The sequence below is a fragment of the Notothenia rossii genome, assembly GCF_949606895.1.
Source record: "Notothenia rossii genome assembly, chromosome: 5".
NCBI lineage: Eukaryota > Metazoa > Chordata > Actinopteri > Perciformes > Nototheniidae > Notothenia > Notothenia rossii.
In genome coordinates, this window is record NC_136903.1 from 1229127 (window position 1) to 1247639 (window position 18513).

Here is an 18513-nt window from a genome sequence, read left to right on the forward strand (position 1 = left end):
TGTGCAGGTTTTTGATTTGAATGTCCTTTTTACTGAACCATCGTTAAACACTCTTCAAAAATAATATCACAGAACATCATTTATAAAAATCGCTGCTGAGTATCAGAGTACTGCTACTTTTACTCAAGAACAAGATCTGAGTACTTCTACTTTTACTCAAGTACAAGATCTGAGTACTTCTACTTTTACTCAAGTACAAGATCTGAGTACTTCTACTTTTACTCAAGAACAAGATCTGAGTACTTCTACTTTAACCCAAGTACAAGATCTGAGTACTTCTACTTTTACTCAAGTACAAGATCTGAGTACTTCTACTTTTACTCAAGTACAAGACCTGAGTACTTCTACTTTTACTTAAGTATAAGATCTGAGTACTTCTACTTTTACTCAAGTACAAGATCAGAGTACTTCTACTTTTACTCAAGAACAAGATCTGAGTACTTTTACTTTGACTCAAGTACAGGATCTGAGTACTTGTACTTGTACCCTGTGTCCTCAGTGTCCCCCTCCTCCTGAGGACTCAGATGAAACAAAGATGTGTTTGTGTTGACGCTCAGCTGTGATCAGAGGAGACGGCACAGAGAGAGGCTTTATTTCCCATCAGCCACCTGGGCGTCCTGCACTTAGAGCCAAAGAGTCTTTAATAATAATAATAATCAATCTTTATCTATTTACACAGCACATTTAAAACCACCTCAGTCGACCAAAGTGCTGAACAGGGAACACAACACATACAATATAGAGTAACACAATGGGACTAAAACAATAATTAAAAAGACATACAAATGTAAAAATGTTATGCTCAACAAGTATTAAGAGAGTGTTATTTATAGCGCTATACGGTGCTCAGAGTGTTCAGTAGTCTCGTTTCCAGCTCTGTGAACAGCACTTGTTGAATAAAGTTTTATTTTGAAATGTTGAGTAGGGTCTCCAGATCATAGAAACTGCCGGATGCTAACCTGCATGCTGGACATTAGCATACATGGTGTTGATTGGGTTTATATCTTACTCTGTGGGCTAGAGTTACTTTGTGTCTTGGCAGATTTGGACCCTTTCGGAGTGGTTTTGGGGTTATTGAGGATGCTGAGTCCACTTCTGACCTTTAGGATCAGAAATGTCAGTTTTAACCAGAACATTTCCATATCTGTTCTCTCTGTGAACTGGTTTGACTGTGTGAGCAGTGTTGAGACCATTGGATATACAGTAGAGAGCACAATAGGAACATCAGTACCTCTACTGTGGACAATTTATCTTCAAATGAATAAGCAATCTGTCCAATCCAAATGATCCAGAGTCTCCTAGAACTTCTAAAACGACCCAAAATGAATCAAAACCAGTCCACAGAGAGAAGAGGTGTGGCCTCTTTCTGGTTAAAACTGACATGTGGGATTCTGAAAATGTCAGAAATGGATTCAGAATCCTCGATAACCCCCAAAACCACTCAGTGTTCAAATCGGACAAGCCATTGGCATTCATCCTAATTAACACAACTTATGCTAATTGTGTAAATGTCCCAACATGCAGGTTAGCATCCGGCAGTTTCTGTGATCTGGAGACCCCACTCTACATTTCTATCATTAAACTTTGGGGTCTCAACATGTCCGGATCCCACTGCTAGCAAACAGACCATCAGATGAGATGAGAAGGACTTTATTGATCCCAATGTGGGAAATGTTTGCGTTCAAAACACACGGCATTTAGAGAAATCAAAAGACTAGGAATAAACAAATCCAAAATATAAACATCACAAATAGAAATAGACTAGCATTAAAAAAAGTAAAGAATGACCAGAAAACGATCGATGGTTATCGTTGTTCAAAAACTTAAATAAACAGTCGAAAGGAAAATCACAAATTAGGAGAATAAAGAAGCTCCCCCCGAGCCTCCCCCCCCCCCCCCCCCGAGCCTCCGTCCTCTGCAGAGAAATGTAGCGAGCGGACGTTAAAGTAAAGATTTATTTTGACAAGTTGGGTAAATATTGAGCTCCTCTCTCAGAACCAGGGCGTCTCCTCGTCTGCAGCTGGAAAACGTTTCCAGACGCTTTGATCCGCTGAAGCTGAACTTTAACCGCTAGTCTCCAAACCCCAGTCTCTGTGAGGGTGAATGCACCATACAGAGATCTCTCATTCTGTCAGGGCAGGGGTGCCAAACTCAAGGCCCGGGGACCAAATCCGGCCCGTGACTTCATTTTATCTGTCCCCGCAAGAGCTTGCAAAGAGTATAATATGTTTATGATACGGTTACATGATGCTTTACAGAAGCACGTTGTCCGTAAACTACATGTCCCACAATGCATCTCAAATTTGAATTTTTTTCTTAGAATTTGACTTTTTCTTAGAATTTGACTTTTTCTTAGAATTTGACTTTTTCTTAGAATTTGACTTTCACTGAAGAGACTTGCAATTATTTGCCCTAGACTTCTGCTCTCAGACGTAGTTAATTATGAAGTTGTTACCCTACCCGATAATAATCCAATGCAGAGGCAATAATGTAATATAATACACTATTTTATATATATTAAATATATCTGTATATCGATATAGTCTTAAAGTTACAACCGTCCCTTTGAGTGCAACCATAACGCTAACGTGGCCCACGATGACATTGAGTTTGACCCCCCTGTGTTAGGGTCTCTGCAAACAAATATCACTTACTCTGCATTTAATCCAGTTTAATTGTTGCCTACTTTATCAATATTCATACATTTCTAGATAATAAAAGGGTCATTTTGACTCCTGTGGAAGATATATGTGCAATACCTTTTATAAGAACGTCTATCCGGATGCTTCCTGACTTTACCTGAAGGTGTCATTTTAAAATATATGGATATAAATTACACACAAGGCAAAGAAAATGTGGTTATTTTGTACCTTTTTTTTAGCCATTAAAAGCTCATAATTATAATACTTTCTCATAAAACACATTTTAAATTAAACTGCAGCCTCTTTTAGGAGAAGTCCGGTACCAGCAGGACTTTCTTTTTTTAATCCAACACATGTGAATTTCCAAAAGTCCAAAACATCGCTCACAGATGTTCTGCTGTTAGCTTACCAACAGCAAGCCACCTGGGGTCATTCAGTGGTAACGTTAGGGCAACACATAACATAACACAAACACATCAAACTCCTGACCCGTACCTGTTTGTTCCACCTCAGGAACATTGCCAAGCTGTTCTATCCAACGCAGAACTGGAGATGGCTATCCATGCCTTTAGTTCATCCCGGCTTACTGTAATGCTCTGTTCTCCTGCCTCAACCAAACATCAACAAACCGGTTGCAGGTCCAACATGCTGCAGCCAGATTACTGACTCGCTCCAAAAGAACATGCCCCATCACTCTGATCCTTTCTGCCCTCACTGGCTCCCTGTCCATCTCAGAACCCAATTCAAGGTACTGGTCTTCACATATAGAGCTGTCCATGGCCAAGCCCCAGCCTACATCAATGACCTGATCCACCCTCACATCACAACCCGGGCCCTGAGGTCCTCTGAGCAAGGCCTCCTAAGGGTGCCCCGAACCAGGCTAAACACTAAGGGGGACCGTGCCTTTGAGGTGGGGGCCCCAAGGTTTTGGAAACTCCCCCAGATAATAAAAGACCCACCTGTTCCGACAGGCCTTTGGGGCGTCGGAGGAGGAGGAGGAGAGTTAGTGGCTCTCTTGTTATCCTATGTTTTACCTGCTGCTGTTTTATGCCTTTCATTCTACATGTTATAGTTCTACTCTGAACTGTGTCCTGTGTCCTGTAAAGCACTTTGTACATCCGTGTTGAGAAGGTGCTATATAAATAAAGTTTTACTTACTTACTATGTTGACAACAGTTTAAAAATATCTTGGCTGATTTGGACGCTTTAGGAGGTCATTGAGTCTATTTCCAATGTTTTCATAAATGTTAGTTTTAACCAAATAGTGTCCCCACCTGTTCTCTCTGTGGACCGACTTGAACTGCCCTGAGCTGAGACCGTACAGAGCACGTGATGAACAGTATTATCTCTTCAGATAAAGAAGCTATCTGTGTAACCAAATGTCCAAAACAACCCTCACAGATGTTCTTCTGTCGTAGTGAATGTTTTTCTGGTGCAGATAAAAAACCCCTATTTGCATACGGCCTGTGTTTCCCCCCCGCTGCGCTCGCGCTTCCTCGTTGGGTGTAGCGTCAGTTCAGAATGACTAAAGGATGCAAAGCCTGTGTCAAAGAGCTTCCTCTGCGTTCAGCATGCAGTCTCTCCATTTCCTGCCATCACCCACCGCAGACCTCTGAAACCAGCAAGACCTGTATTTCCTGTTTTCTCATACACACATAGAAAAACACAGAAGAAGAAGAAGTGAATGTTTCCCACGCTGACTGAATTCAATCCGCGGTTGTTTCTGGAGACGCTAAATATACGTTCCAGACGGTAAATGGACTCCAGCTTGAAGGCTGTTTTCCGTGCACAGAAAAGCATCTTTGAGCTTTCTGTGGTTCCTGCAAAGCGAGGCAGAGTGAGACCTCTCGGGTCACAGGAAGCTGCGGTTTGCAGGAAGCCCTCGCTCTGCGTTTCTAAAAGAGCCGCTGCTGACAACATGAAGTCAAACCTGCATCCGGCGCGTCAGAAGATCGGGACGCGTTGGACTGTCATCATCCTAAATGTCTCAGAGACATGTGTCTGTGCTGCGAGGGGTGCCGAATGAACACGAAGCATTATGATTCACCCTCTGGGGACCACGAATATACATACCACATATAACACCATTTAGTGAGAGTATTTTGAGCCGGGGTGTCCAAACTACGGCCCGGGGGCCAAATGCAGCCCGCGGCTCATTTTGAATCGGCCGTCAGTAAAAAACTAAAGTATAATGAAATATGGCCCAAAAATAAAAGCTGTGCATGTCATATATTGTGCTTCTTAGTATGTGTGTGTTCATGAGCCCACTTTTCAAATGAATTCAGTCAATTCAAGTCAACAAATCTTAAAACAGCCCAATAACTCCATTACATAACAAGCTTGAAATAAACCTTCATATTTCCTCTTCAGCAATCTGAAGCTTCTGTTTGAAGGGATGAGCTGCTAACCGGGTCGATGGAGAGCTGGGGTGAAGGCTGTTGTGTTTCTTAAAGCGTTTTCAAGTATCAGGAATGAGTTACCTACATCTGATTGATTTGGCGAACTTAGAACTCACTTTATGAGGCAACACACCTCCCGTGAGGGCCCCAGACCTTCCTATATGTTTCTGTATGTGGCCCTGGGTGAAAACAGTTTGGACCCCCCTGCTTTCGGGGGTCCGGGACACGAAACTTGTTCCCAAACCGCTGCTCTCTGTCAGCAAAATAAGAACGTTGTGCCCTTGAAAACATGTTTAAGAATGTCCTTGTGAACTTTATAAAAACACTTTGAGTTTTGATGAATCTTTCGGAAAGTCACGGGAGAGGAGATGGGCTCCGTGTTTCAGGCAATAAGAAATATGGGAGGATGAAAATCATGATGTAAAACATGCTTTAAAACTTGATGTAAACATAATGGCCGCTTTCACACCAAGAACTGAACCGGTACTCCCCCCCCCCCCCCTCGAACTCTTTAGTCCCTGGAGCTATCTAGCAGATCGCGTTCACACCGGAATAAGTCCCTGAGGGTGGATTAGGCAAATGAAGCCGCTGACGTCACTTCTTCTTCTTCTGCTTTGGGTTTACTGGCAGGCCGTAAACGGTTAGGGACTAGTTCCAGATCTTTTTGGTGTGAAACCAAATCCCCCCCCCCCTATTGGCCTAGTTCGGGGGGAAAGTACTCCGGTGTGAAAGCGCCTAATGCAAACATGAAGTAAAACATGCAAACATGGTCTAAATGGCGACGCTGTAAGAGCTCAGCGTTAGATGGTTTTGAGCTCACATTCATTCCTATGGGGAAACAATTAGCAATTTCTTTGCGATCTGCACCAAAAACGTCTAGTCGAATATCTTAGAAACGTTATAGCTATTTAATGGCCTTCTATACTTTTGACTACATTCATTTGACAGCTTTTGTTTCCTTACTAAAGGAAACATGTTCCCACAATATGTTGAAAAAGTGATCAATTCTGATGCTTTGTTATAAAATAATGAATCCGTTACGTTAGCTGCTATTCGTTAGCATCTAAACACCATGTCAGAAATGAAGTACAAAACAACGTTAAACAAGTGAAACATGCTGTAAAACCTGATGTAAACATAAATTAGGAAACAACGTAAACACGATATCAGAAATGAAGTACAAAACAACGTTAAACAAGTGAAACATGCTGTAAACATAATGTAAATATAAATTAGGAAACGACGTAAACACGATATCAGAAATGAAGTACAAAACAACGTTAAACAAGTGAAACCTGATGTAAATATGATGTAAACATAAATTAGGAAACGACGTAAACACGATGTATGAAACGTAACATATGACCTGAAACATGATGCAACACCTGACGTAAAAACTACATAAAACATCACGTAATTAAACATAAGGTAAATCTGATGAAATGATTTGTTACTGGTTGTGATCATCTTCTAAACATGTTTGGATTATTGAAAAGTGTACAGCTCCCTTTCATCTGAGTGTTGAGAGCTGTGTCCATCAATTCATGTTGTGCTCAAAGTGCACCAGATTGATGCATGCCCTCGGACCCCCCTAGATGAGGTGAGGCCCCTCCTAGAAGATGTGAGGTCCCCCCCTAGAGGAGGTGAGGTGACCCCCTAGAGGAGCTGAGGTGACCCCCTAGAGGAGGTGAGGCCCCTCCTAGAGAATGTGAGGTCCCCCCCTAGAGGAGGTGAGGTGACCCCCTAGAGGAGGTGAGGTCCCCCCTGGAGGAGGTGAGGACCCCCCTAGAGGAGGTGAGGTGACCCCCTAGAGGAGGTGAGGTGACCCCCTAGAGGAGGTGAGGTCCCCCCTGGAGGAGGTGAGGACCCCCCTAGAGGATGTGAGGTCCCCCCTAGAGGATGTGAGGTCCCCCTACAGGAGGTGAGGACCCCCCTAGAGGATGTGAGGTTCCCCCCTAGAGGAGGTGAGGACCCCCCCTAGAGGATGTGAGGGTCCCCCCTAGAGGAGGTGAGGACCCCCCCTAGAGGAGGTGAGGACCCCCCTAGAGGATGTGAGGTCCCCCCTGGAGGAGGTGAGGACCCCCCTAGAGGAGGTGAGGTCCCCCCCTAGAGGAGGTGAGGTGACCCCCTAGAGGATGTGAGGTCCCCCCCTAGAGGATGTGAGGTCCCCCTACAGGAGGTGAGGACCCCCCTAGAGGATGTGAGGTTCCCCCCTAGAGGAGGTGAGGTCCCCCCCTAGAGGAGGTGAGGACCCCCCTAGAGGATGTGAGGTCCCCCCTAGAGGAGGTGAGGACCCCCCTGGAGGAGGTGAGGACCCCCCTAGAGGAGGTGAGGTCCCCCCTGGAGGAGGTGAGGTCCCCCCTGGAGGAGGTGAGGTCCCCTCCTAGAGGATGTGAGGACCCCCCTAGAGGATGTGAGGTCCCCTCCTAGAGGAGGTGAGGACCCCCCTAGAGGATGTGAGGTCCCCCCCCTGGAGGATGTGAGGTCCCCCCCCTCGAGGATGTGAGGACCCCCCTAGAGGATGTGAGGTTCCCCCCTAGAGGAGGTGAGGACCCCCCCTAGAGGATGTGAGGTCCCCCCCTGGAGGAGGTGAGGTCCACCCTAGAGGATGTGAGGTCCCCCCCCGGACCCCCCTAGAGGATGTGAGGTCCCCCCCTAGAGGAGGTGAGGACCCCCCTAGAGGATGTGAGGTCCCTCCCCTAGAGGATGTGAGGTCCCCCCTGGAGGAGGTGAGGTCCCCCCCTAGTGGGTGTGAGGACCCCCCTAGAGGATGTGAGGTCCCCCCCTGGAGGAGGTGAGGTCCACCCTAGAGGAGGTGAGGTCCCCCCCTAGAGGAGGTGAGGTCCCCCCCGGACCCCCCTAGAGGATGTGAGGTCCCCCCCTAGAGGAGGTGAGGACCCCCCTAGAGGATGTGAGGTCCCCCCTGGAGGAGGTGAGGTCCCCCCCTAGTGGGTGTGAGGACCCCCCTATAGGATGTGAAGTCCCCCCTAGAGGAGGTGAGGTCCCCCCCTGGAGGAGGTGAGGTCCCCCCCTAGAGGATGTGAGGTCCCCCTACAGGAGGTGAGGACCCCCCTAGAGGATGTGAGGTTCCCCCCTACAGGAGGTGAGGACCCCCCTAGAAGATGTGAGGTCCCCCCTGAAGGAGGTGAGGACCCCCCTAGAGGAGGTGAGGTCCCCCCTAGAGGAGGTGAGGTCCCCCCATAAACGATGTGAGGTCCCCCCTGGAGGAGGTGAGGACCCCCCTAAAGGAGGTGAGGACCCCCCTGGAGGAGGTGAGGTCCCCTCCTGGAGGATGTGAGGTCCCCCCCTAGAGGATGTGAGGTCCCCCCCTAGAGGAGGTGAGGACCCCCCTAGAGGATGTGAGGTCCCCCCCCTAGAGGATGTGAGGTCCCCCCTGGAGGAGGTGAGGTCCCCCCCTAGAGGGTGTGAGGACCCCCCTATAGGATGTGAAGTCCCCCCTAGAGGAGGTGAGGTCCACCCCTGGAGGAGGTGAGGTCCACCCTAGAGGAGGTGAGGTCCCCCCCTGGAGGAGGTGAGGTCCACCCTAGAGGAGGTGAGGTCCCCCCCTAGAGGATGTGAGGTCCCCCCTGGAGGAGGTGAGGTCCCCCACTAGAGGATGTGAGGTCCCCCCCTGGAGGAGGTGAGGTCCCCCCCCTAGAGGATGTGAGGTCCCCCCTGGAGGAGGTGAGGTCCCCCCCTAGAGGGTGTGAGGACCCCCCTATAGGATGTGAAGTCCACCCTAGAGGAGGTGAGTCCCCCCCCCGGACTCCCCTAGAGGATGTGAGGTCCCCCCCTAGAGGAGGTGAGGACCCCCCTAGAGGATGTGAGGTCCCCCCCCTAGAGGATGTGAGGTCCCCCCTGGAGGAGGTGAGGTCCCCCCCTAGAGGGTGTGAGGACCCCCCTATAGGATGTGAAGTCCCCCCTAGAGGAGGTGAGGTCCACCCCTGGAGGAGGTGAGGTCCACCCTAGAGGAGGTGAGGTCCCCCCCTGGAGGAGGTGAGGTCCACCCTAGAGGAGGTGAGGTCCCCCCCTAGAGGATGTGAGGTCCCCCCTGGAGGAGGTGAGGTCCCCCACTAGAGGATGTGAGGTCCCCCCCTGGAGGAGGTGAGGTCCCCCCCTGGAGGAGGTGAGGTCCCCCACTAGAGGAGGTGAGGTCCCCCCCCGGACCCCCCTAGAGGATGTGAGGTCCCCCCTGGAGGAGGTGAGGTCTCCCCCTAGAGGAGGTGAGGTTCCCCCCTAGAGGAGGTGAGGTTCCCCCCTAGAGGATGTGAGGTCCCCCTAAAGGAGGTGAGGACCCCCCTAGAGAAGGTGAGGCCCCTCCTAGAGGATGTGAGGTCCCCCCCCCAAATAAAGCAGGTTCAAATAATTAAATTGAATACATGTTCTTTTAGTAAACACTGCAAACGGGTCCCACAGACCCAAACAGCACACAAAGGTTAAAGGTCACATGTCATGCTTTTCCGGTTCTTCCCGTCCCCTTGTTTGTTATGAAGGTTGTTCTGCATGTAAACGGTCTTTAGAGTCAAACCCCTCAAAGTGCACCCTGTAGGAGTAAACCTCTAACACAGAGAAGACCTCCCCAAAACGCCTCGCTGGTGAAACGTCATCACCCATTTCATTCTTCCGGGTACGTGCTTACGAAAGCACGTACCCGGAACTAAATGGGCCAATCCGCGGAGCCGTTACGTCACGTCCGCGGAGCCGTTACGTTAAGCCCCCGCTGATTGGTCCAAATTGACCAATCCACACACTCGGTGCAGGCAGCTCTGCTGGTCTCTGCTCCGTGCTGCAGGCTGATAACAGACAGTCTCTGCAGACCCATCCTCTCAGCGTTTATCAACCTTTAAACCTGTTTCTTACTCAATATCAAGACACACTTATTGTTTTTATTTCGGCTGTGACTGTGTGTGTTCAGGTTGAGTCTGGCTGTGTTTGGCTGTGTGTCGCTAAACAAGGAAATCACAGAGGGGGGGGGGGGGGGGGGGGGGAGGTGAGCTGTAGTGAGCCGTTTAGTGGAGAAAGTGAACAGTGCTGAATACACATACTTTACAGAGATGCTGAAACCAATGTGAGTTTGGAACATTGCAGAGTATTTTTCTTTTTTAGTACATACCTCAACAATGGAATTATGATCAGTGGAAATGGCCATGACACGGGACCTTTAAAGGTCAGCATATAATAATGTTAAAATGTGCTAAACATATAAACTGCAAAAAACAAAAGAAAAAAGAGGAGTAAAAGTAGCTCACGACTTGTTTCATTTTGTGAAAGTAGCTCTCATCCTAAAAAAGGTTGTTGACGCCTGACGTAGAACATAATGTAAACATGACGTAGAACATAATGTAAACATGACGTAGAACATGCTAACATGCTAACATGCTAACGTTCTGTAAATCTACAGTTGAATTTGCTGTTTCTATAAATGTCTTAGTCCGCTGATGATGATGCTGTTTATCTAACTGTTTGTCCCCCCTCCCCTCAGCAGCCAAGGTGCATGATGGGATCTTTCCGGCGCCCTCGGCCTCGCTTCATGAGTTCTCCGGTTCTCTCGGACCTGGCCCGGTTCCACGCCAGCTCCCCGTCGCTCTCCAACACCAGCGTGTGGAACAAGTGATTTAAACATTTAATAATAATAATAATAATAATACTTGGGACTTATTTAGCGCTTTTCAGGAAACTCAAAGACGCCTAATATGTCATTTACTCCTTATTGATGTACTACATTTCCCAGAATGCATTGTGACGACCCTTAGCTGACTTCTTACACAGCAAGTAATGAAACACACCAAAATGATTTGGGCATTTTGATTGAAATGTATAAAGGACTCTTTAAAGTAGAGACACTACATACTGATATACACCTGAACGTCAGCAGGAGAGGACTCTTTAAAGTAGAGACACTACATACTGATATACACCTGAACATCAGCAGGAGAGGACTCTTTAAAGTAGAGACACTACATACTGATATACACCTGAACATCAGCAAGAGAGGACTCTTTAAAGTAGAGACACTACATACTGATATACACCTGAACATCAGCAGGAGAGGACTCTTTAAAGTAGAGACACTACATACTGATATACACCTGAACATCAGCAGGAGAGGACTCTTTAAAGTAGAGACACTACATACTGATATACACCTGAACATCAGCAGGAGAGGACTCTTTAAAGTAGAGACACTACATACTGATATACACCTGAACATCAGCAGGAGAGGACTCTTTAAAGTAGAGACACTACATACTGATATACACCTGAACATCAGCAGGAGAGGACTCTTTAAAGTAGAGACACTACATACTGATATACACCTGAACATCAGCAGGAGAGGACTCTTTAAAGTAGAGACACTACATACTGATATACACCTGAACATCAGCAGGAGAGGACTCTTTAAAGTAGAGACACTACATACTGATATACACCTGAACATCAGCAGGAGAGGACTCTTTAAAGTAGAGACACTACATACTGATATACACCTGAACATCAGCAGGAGAGGACTCTTTAAAGTAGAGACACTACATACTGATATACACTTGAACATCAGCAGGAGAGGACTCTTTAAAGTAGAGACACTACATACTGATATACACCTGAACATCAGCAGGAGAGGACTCTTTAAAGTAGAGACACTACATACCGATATACACCTGAACATCAGCAGGAGAGGACTCTTTAAAGTAGAGACACTACATACTGGTACACACCTGAACATCAGCAGGAGAGGACTCTTTAAAGTAGAGACACTACATACCGATATAAACCTGAACATCAGCAGGAGAGGACTCTTTAAAGTAGAGACACTACACACTGATATACACCTGAACATCAGCAGGAGAGGACTCTTTAAAGTAGAGACACTACATACCGATATAAACCTGAACATCAGCAGGAGAGGACTCTTTAAAGTAGAGACACTACACACTGATATACACCTGAACATCAGCAGGAGAGGACTCTTTAAAGTAGAGACACTACATACTGATATACACCTGAACATCAGCAGGAGAGGACTCTTTAAAGTAGAGACACTACATACTGATATACACCTGAACATCAGCAGGAGAGGACTCTTTAAAGTAGAGACACTACATACTGATATACACCTGAACATCAGCAGGAGAGGACTCTTTAAAGTAGAGACACTACATACTGATATACACCTGAACATCAGCAGGAGAGGACTCTTTAAAAGGTTTCCTCAGTTAAATTTGAGCACAGATCACGGATCGGCAAATCTCACAAAACAGATATTATCTCCATGTGTTATGACACAACCTTGTGTGTGTGTGTGTGTGTGTGTGTGTGTGTGTGTGTGTGTGTGTGTGTGTGTGTGTGTGTGTGTGTGTGTGTGTGTGTGTGTGTGTGTGTGTGTGTGTGTGTGTGTGTGTGTGTGTGTGTGTGTGTGTGTGTGTGTGTGTGTGTGTGTGTGTGTGTGTGTGTGTGTGTGTGTGTGTGTGTGTGTGTGTGTGTGTGTGTGTGTGTGTGTGTGTGTGTGTGTTATGGGTCCAAACAGGAGCTCTAAAGTGCTGTGTGCTGTTTTCCACAACAGGTTTAATCAGATTTCTGTTTTTTAATGTAAGATGTGTTTAGTTCTGTTTAAGTAAACATTGTATTCATTTATTTATTTGCACACGTAGATATCTGATATTTGTATTACTTATATTTATTTATTTGAATTCGAGTTATTCATTCTTTTGTATTTTTTTTGTACACATGCATCAAATTCTGCATTAGATCCAGAAAATAAAACGTTTTAATGAGGGATGTAAATAATGCATGTCATGGGCTCAGAGTTATCACTGCAAGAGAATATATACATGTTTTCATCTTCATAATACAACAACCTTTTCTTGACTTAATGCAGTCCTATGTGTGCAATGAAACCAACATATTAATTATAAGAAATACAATTCAAATAGACTCTCAGTTTTTAAATATCTGTAACAGATGAAGTAATGGCTGATAGCGTGAGCGCTGGCCGAGGCTTGAAAGGCTGTGAAACTCTCCGGAGGCTTCCTGTCGTCGCAGGATGTTTAGTAGGAAGTGGAGGTGGCAGCCAGGGCCACTTCCTGTCAACCAGCTGTGACACACACACACACACACACACGCACACGCACACGCACACGCACACACTGACTGATGGCTGTGACTGTCTGTTGCTCTTCTTTTATTTTGAAGGAGTGGTAGAGAAAGTCTGAAAACATCCTGTGTGTGGGTGCTCCGTGATAATTTGAGTTTTTGTCACTTAGGGCTCTTTACGGTCAGATGTTGAAGTGGATTTGATATCATGAAGACATCGAGACGACGCTGACTAACTGTAATCATGTGAACTCATGTGAACAGAGTGAATGTTATGGGATTTAGAGCAGGTTTAAGATTTATTTTCAGACTGTGATTTTAAGGAAACCGTTCCGTTTGTCAAAACAACGTTAAGTTGAGAGTCAGGAGAATTTGTTTGACTTTGAATCTAATTTCTTCGTTAAAGTATGGCGAAGCAGTACGACATCAAAGTTGATAACCGAGAGAAGAAGAACAGACTGAGTGATAACCAGAGAAGAAGAACAGACTGCGTGATAACCAGAGAAGAAGAACAGACTGTGATAACCAGAGAAGAAGAACAGACTGCGTGATAACCAGAGAAGAAGAACAGACTGTGTGATAACCAGAGAAGAAGAACAGACTGAGTGATAACCAGAGAAGAAGAACAGACTGCGTGATAACCAGAGAAGAAGAACAGACTGTGATAACCAGAGAAGAAGAACAGACTGTGATAACCAGAGAAGAAGAACAGACTGCGTGATAACCAGAGAAGAAGAACAGACTGTGTGATAACCAGAGAAGAAGAACAGACTGCGTGATAACCAGAGAACAAGAACAGACTGTGTGATAACCAGAGAAGAAGAACAGACTGAGTGATAACCAGAGAAGAAGAACAGACTGTGATAACCAGAGAAGAAGAACAGACTGCGTGATAACCAGAGAAGAAGAACAGACTGCGTGATAACTGAGAGAAGAAGAACAGACTGTGTGAGAACCAGAGAAGAAGAACAGACTGTGTGATAACCAGAGAAGAAGAACAGACTGTGTGATAACCAGAGAAGAAGAACAGACTGGGTGATAACCAGAGAAGAAGAACAGAATGGGTCCCTCACTTCCATTTAGCTTCTCATGCACTGATTCGCTAGCTGAACAGCCAATCAGAGTGATTTCTTTGGCTGACTGCCCACCGATTCAACATGTAGAATCGGTGGGTTTTCGGCCGAAAAGACCCGACGGTGCGGGACACACAAATCTGGGTAGGGCGACAGGACGCTCATCGTCGGCCAGAATCGGCTTGGTGTGTCCGGGGCTTTAGAGCTGCACTATGACGCGTTCAAGCTCCATTCTGTAAAAAGCAGTGTTAGGCAAACTTGTGAAAGGAGAGTATTTCTAAGTAAACAAGATGTATTGTTTTTTTGTTTTTTTTTAACCGTGGAAGTGTGGAATATTACTGGTATTTGAACGGCTAATATTTTTTGTAATTATATATATGACCAAACTTTAACGTGTGTGTGTGTGTGTGTGTGTGTGTGTGTGTGTGTGTGTGTGTGTGTGTGTGTGTGTGTGTGTGTGTGTGTGTGTGTGTGTGTGTGTGTGTGTGTGTGTGTGTGTGTGTGTGTGTGTGTGTGTGTGTGTGTGTGTGTGTGTGTGTGTGTGTGTGTGTGTGTGTGTGTGTGTGTGTGTGTCCTCAGCGTGCAGTCAGCAGTGATGCAGGTGTTTCAGGGTTCGGAGCTGCAGGCTAACGAGCTGTTCACGCTTAACGAGAGCATCAGGTGACCAAAACAACTTCATCTTCTTCTTCTTCTTTCTCAGCGTTGAATCACAGATTTATAAAACCTCCCCTCTGTTTTCAGATGGCTCCTGAAAACGGAGATGGGCTCCTTCATCACCGACTACTTTCAGGTATTCCTCTTTTTTCTATTTCCTGTTTTTATGTAATAAAAGCGGACAGTGTTTCCAACAATCAGAGGAAACTCAAGCTTCCTGTTTCTGTAAATTGTATATAATTCACTTGCTGTCTGGAAGTGTAGGGGTCGACCTTTAAAGAGGCCCTACAACACCTTTAAAGAGGCCCTACAACACCTTTAAAGAGGCCCTAATGCTCAGGAACACAGGGAATGTAGCCTCTGCAGACCGTTTACATGCACACAAACCTTTATGACACACTAGAGGGAACACCATGAAAAACATAATGGGGCCTCTTTAAGACATTTTGGGAAATTAAAGTCAGTTAGCATAGCTTAGCATAAACAGTGGAAACAGAGGGAAACTGTTAGCATGGCTCTGTAAAACAGCTGATCTGAATCTCGCTGATAAACAAGTTGTTTCTGCGTTAAATCGTTAAATCTGTGGGACTATTTCTGTCCTCCTGGATTTCATCGATTTTAACACTTTTTGCGATGTTTGGTCACAGGGTGTGTGTGTGTGTGTGTGTGTGTGTGTGTGTGTGTGTGTGTGTGTGTGTGTGTGTGTGTGTGTGTGTGTGTGTGTGTGTGTGTGTGTGTGTGTGTGTGTGTGTGTGTGTGTGTGTGTGTGTGTGTGTGTGTGTGTGTGTGTGTGTGTGTGTGTGTGTGTGTGTGTGTGTGTGTGTGTGTGTGTGTGTGGGGTCATGTGACACACCGTGAAACTTTAAATCACACCCTTCTAAAACATGCATCTCATCCAAGTAGAGACACTACATACTGATATACACCTGACCATCAGCAGGAGAGGACTCTTTAAAGTAGAGACACTACATACTGATATACACCTGAACATCAGCAGGAGAGGACTCTTTAAAGTAGAGACACTACATACTGATATACACCTGACCATCAGCAGGAGAGGACTCTTTAAAGTAGAGACACTACATACTGATATACACCTGAACATCAGCAGGAGAGGACTCTTTAAAGTAGAGACACTACATACTGATATACACCTGAACATCAGCAGGAGAGGACTCTTTAAAGTAGAGACACTACATACTGATATACACCTGAACATCAGCAGGAGAGGACTCTTTAAAGTAGAGACACTACATACTGATATACACCTGAACATCAGCAGGAGAGGACTCTTTAAAGTAGAGACACTACATACTGATATACACCTGAACATCAGCAGGAGAGGACTCTTTAAAGTAGAGACACTACATACTGATATACACCTGAACATCAGCAGGAGAGGACTCTTTAAAGTAGAGACACTACATAATGATATACACCTGACCATCAACAGGAGAGGACTCTTTAAAGTAGAGACACTACATACTGATATACACCTGACCATCAACAGGAGAGGACTCTTTAAAGTAGAGACACTACATACTGATATACACCTGAACATCAGCAGGAGAGGACTCTTTAAAGTAGAGACACTACATACTGATATACACCTGAACATCAGCAGGAGAGGACTCTTTAAAGTAGAGACACTACATACTGATATACACCTGAACATCATCAGGACAGGACTCTTTAAAGTAGAGACACTACATACTGATATACACCTGAACATCAGCAGGAGAGGACTCTTTAAAGTAGAGACACTACATACTGATATACACCTGAACATCAGCAGGAGAGGACTCTTTAAAGTAGAGACACTACATACTGATATACACCTGAACATCAGCAGGAGAGGACTCTTTAAAGTAGAGACACTACATACTGATATACACCTGAACATCAGCAGGAGAGAACTCTTTAAAGTAGAGACACTACATACTGATATACACCTGACCATCAGCAGGAGAGGACTCTTTAAAGTAGAGACACTACATACTGATATACACCTGAACATCAGCAGGAGAGGACTCTTTAAAGTAGAGACACTACATACTGATATACACCTGAACATCAGCAGGAGAGGACTCTTTAAAGTAGAGACACTACATACTGATATACACCTGAACATCAGCAGGAGAGGACTCTTTAACGTAGAGACACTACATACTGATATACACCTGAACATCAGCAGGAGAGGACTCTTTAAAGTAGAGACACTACATACTGATATACACCTGAACATCAGCAGGAGAGGACTCTTTAAAGTAGAGACACTACATAATGATATACACCTGACCATCAGCAGGAGAGGACTCTTTAAAGTAGAGACACTACATACTGATATACACCTGACCATCAACAGGAGAGGACTCTTTAAAGTAGAGACACTACATACTGATATACACCTGAACATCAGCAGGAGAGGACTCTTTAAAGTAGAGACACTACATACTGATATACACCTGAACATCAGCAGGAGAGGACTCTTTAAAGTAGAGACACTACATACTGATATACACCTGAACATCATCAGGACAGGACTCTTTAAAGTAGAGACACTACATACTGATATACACCTGAACATCAGCAGGAGAGGACTCTTTAAAGTAGAGACACTACATACTGATATACACCTGAACATCAGCAGGAGAGGACTCTTTAAAGTAGAGACACTACATACTGATATACACCTGAACATCAGCAGGAGAGGACTCTTTAAAGTAGAGACGCTACATACTGATAAACACCTGAACATCAGCAGGAGAGGACTCTTTAAAGTAGAGACACTACATACTGATAAACACCTCAACATCAGCAGGAGAGAACTCTTTAAAGTAGAGACACTACATACTGATATATACCTGAACATCAGCAGGAGAGGACTCTTTAAAGTAGAGACACTACATACTGATATACACCTGAACATCAGCAGGAGAGGACTCTTTAAAGTAGAGACACTACATACTGATATACACCTGAACATCAGCAGGAGAGGACTCTTTAAAGTAGAGACACTACATACTGATATATACCTGAACATCAGCAGGAGAGGACTCTTTAAAGTAGAGACACTACATACTGATAAACACCTGAACATCAGCAGGAGAGAACTCTTTAAAGTAGAGACACTACATACTGATATATACCTGAACATCAGCAGGAGAGGACTCTTTAAAGTAGAGACACTACATACTGATATACACCTGAACATCAGCAGGAGAGGACTCTTTAAAGTAGAGACACTACATACTGATATACACCTGAACATCAGCAGGAGAGGACTCTTTAAAGTAGAGACACTACATACTGATATACACCTGAACATCAGCAGGAGAGGACTCTTTAAAGTAGAGACACTAGATACTGATATACACCTGAACATCAGCAGGAGAGGACTCTTTAAAGTAGAGACACTACATACTGATATACACCTGAACATCAGCAGGAGAGGACTCTTTAAAGTAGAGACACTAGATACTGATATACACCTGAACATCAGCAGGAGAGGACTCTTTAAAGTAGAGACACTACATACTGATATACACCTGAACATCAGCAGGAGAGGACTCTTTAAAGTAGAGACACTACATACTGATATACACCTGAACATCAGCAGGAGAGGACTCTTTAAAGTAGAGACACTACATACTG

General features: G+C 45.2%; 1 protein-coding gene across 7 annotated transcripts in view; it reads left to right on the forward strand.

The window, feature by feature from the left end:
• The window catches only part of prr5l (proline rich 5 like), a 31503-nt gene that overhangs the window by 7538 nt on the left and 5452 nt on the right, over window positions 1–18513 (forward strand). For 3 of the 7 annotated variants that reach the window (XM_079683986.1, XM_079683985.1, XM_079683988.1), the window contains 4 exons: window positions 10524–10651; window positions 12567–12602; window positions 14785–14865; window positions 14947–14995. In XM_079683986.1, the coding sequence (XP_079540112.1) occupies window positions 10536–10651; window positions 12567–12602; window positions 14785–14865; window positions 14947–14995 (282 nt within the window). In that variant the 5' untranslated portion in view covers window positions 10524–10535. The remainder of the gene's footprint in view (window positions 1–10523; window positions 10652–12566; window positions 12603–14784; window positions 14866–14946; window positions 14996–18513) is intronic. The other 4 variants (XM_079683989.1, XM_079683991.1, XM_079683987.1 and 1 more) reach the window with 3 other exon arrangements.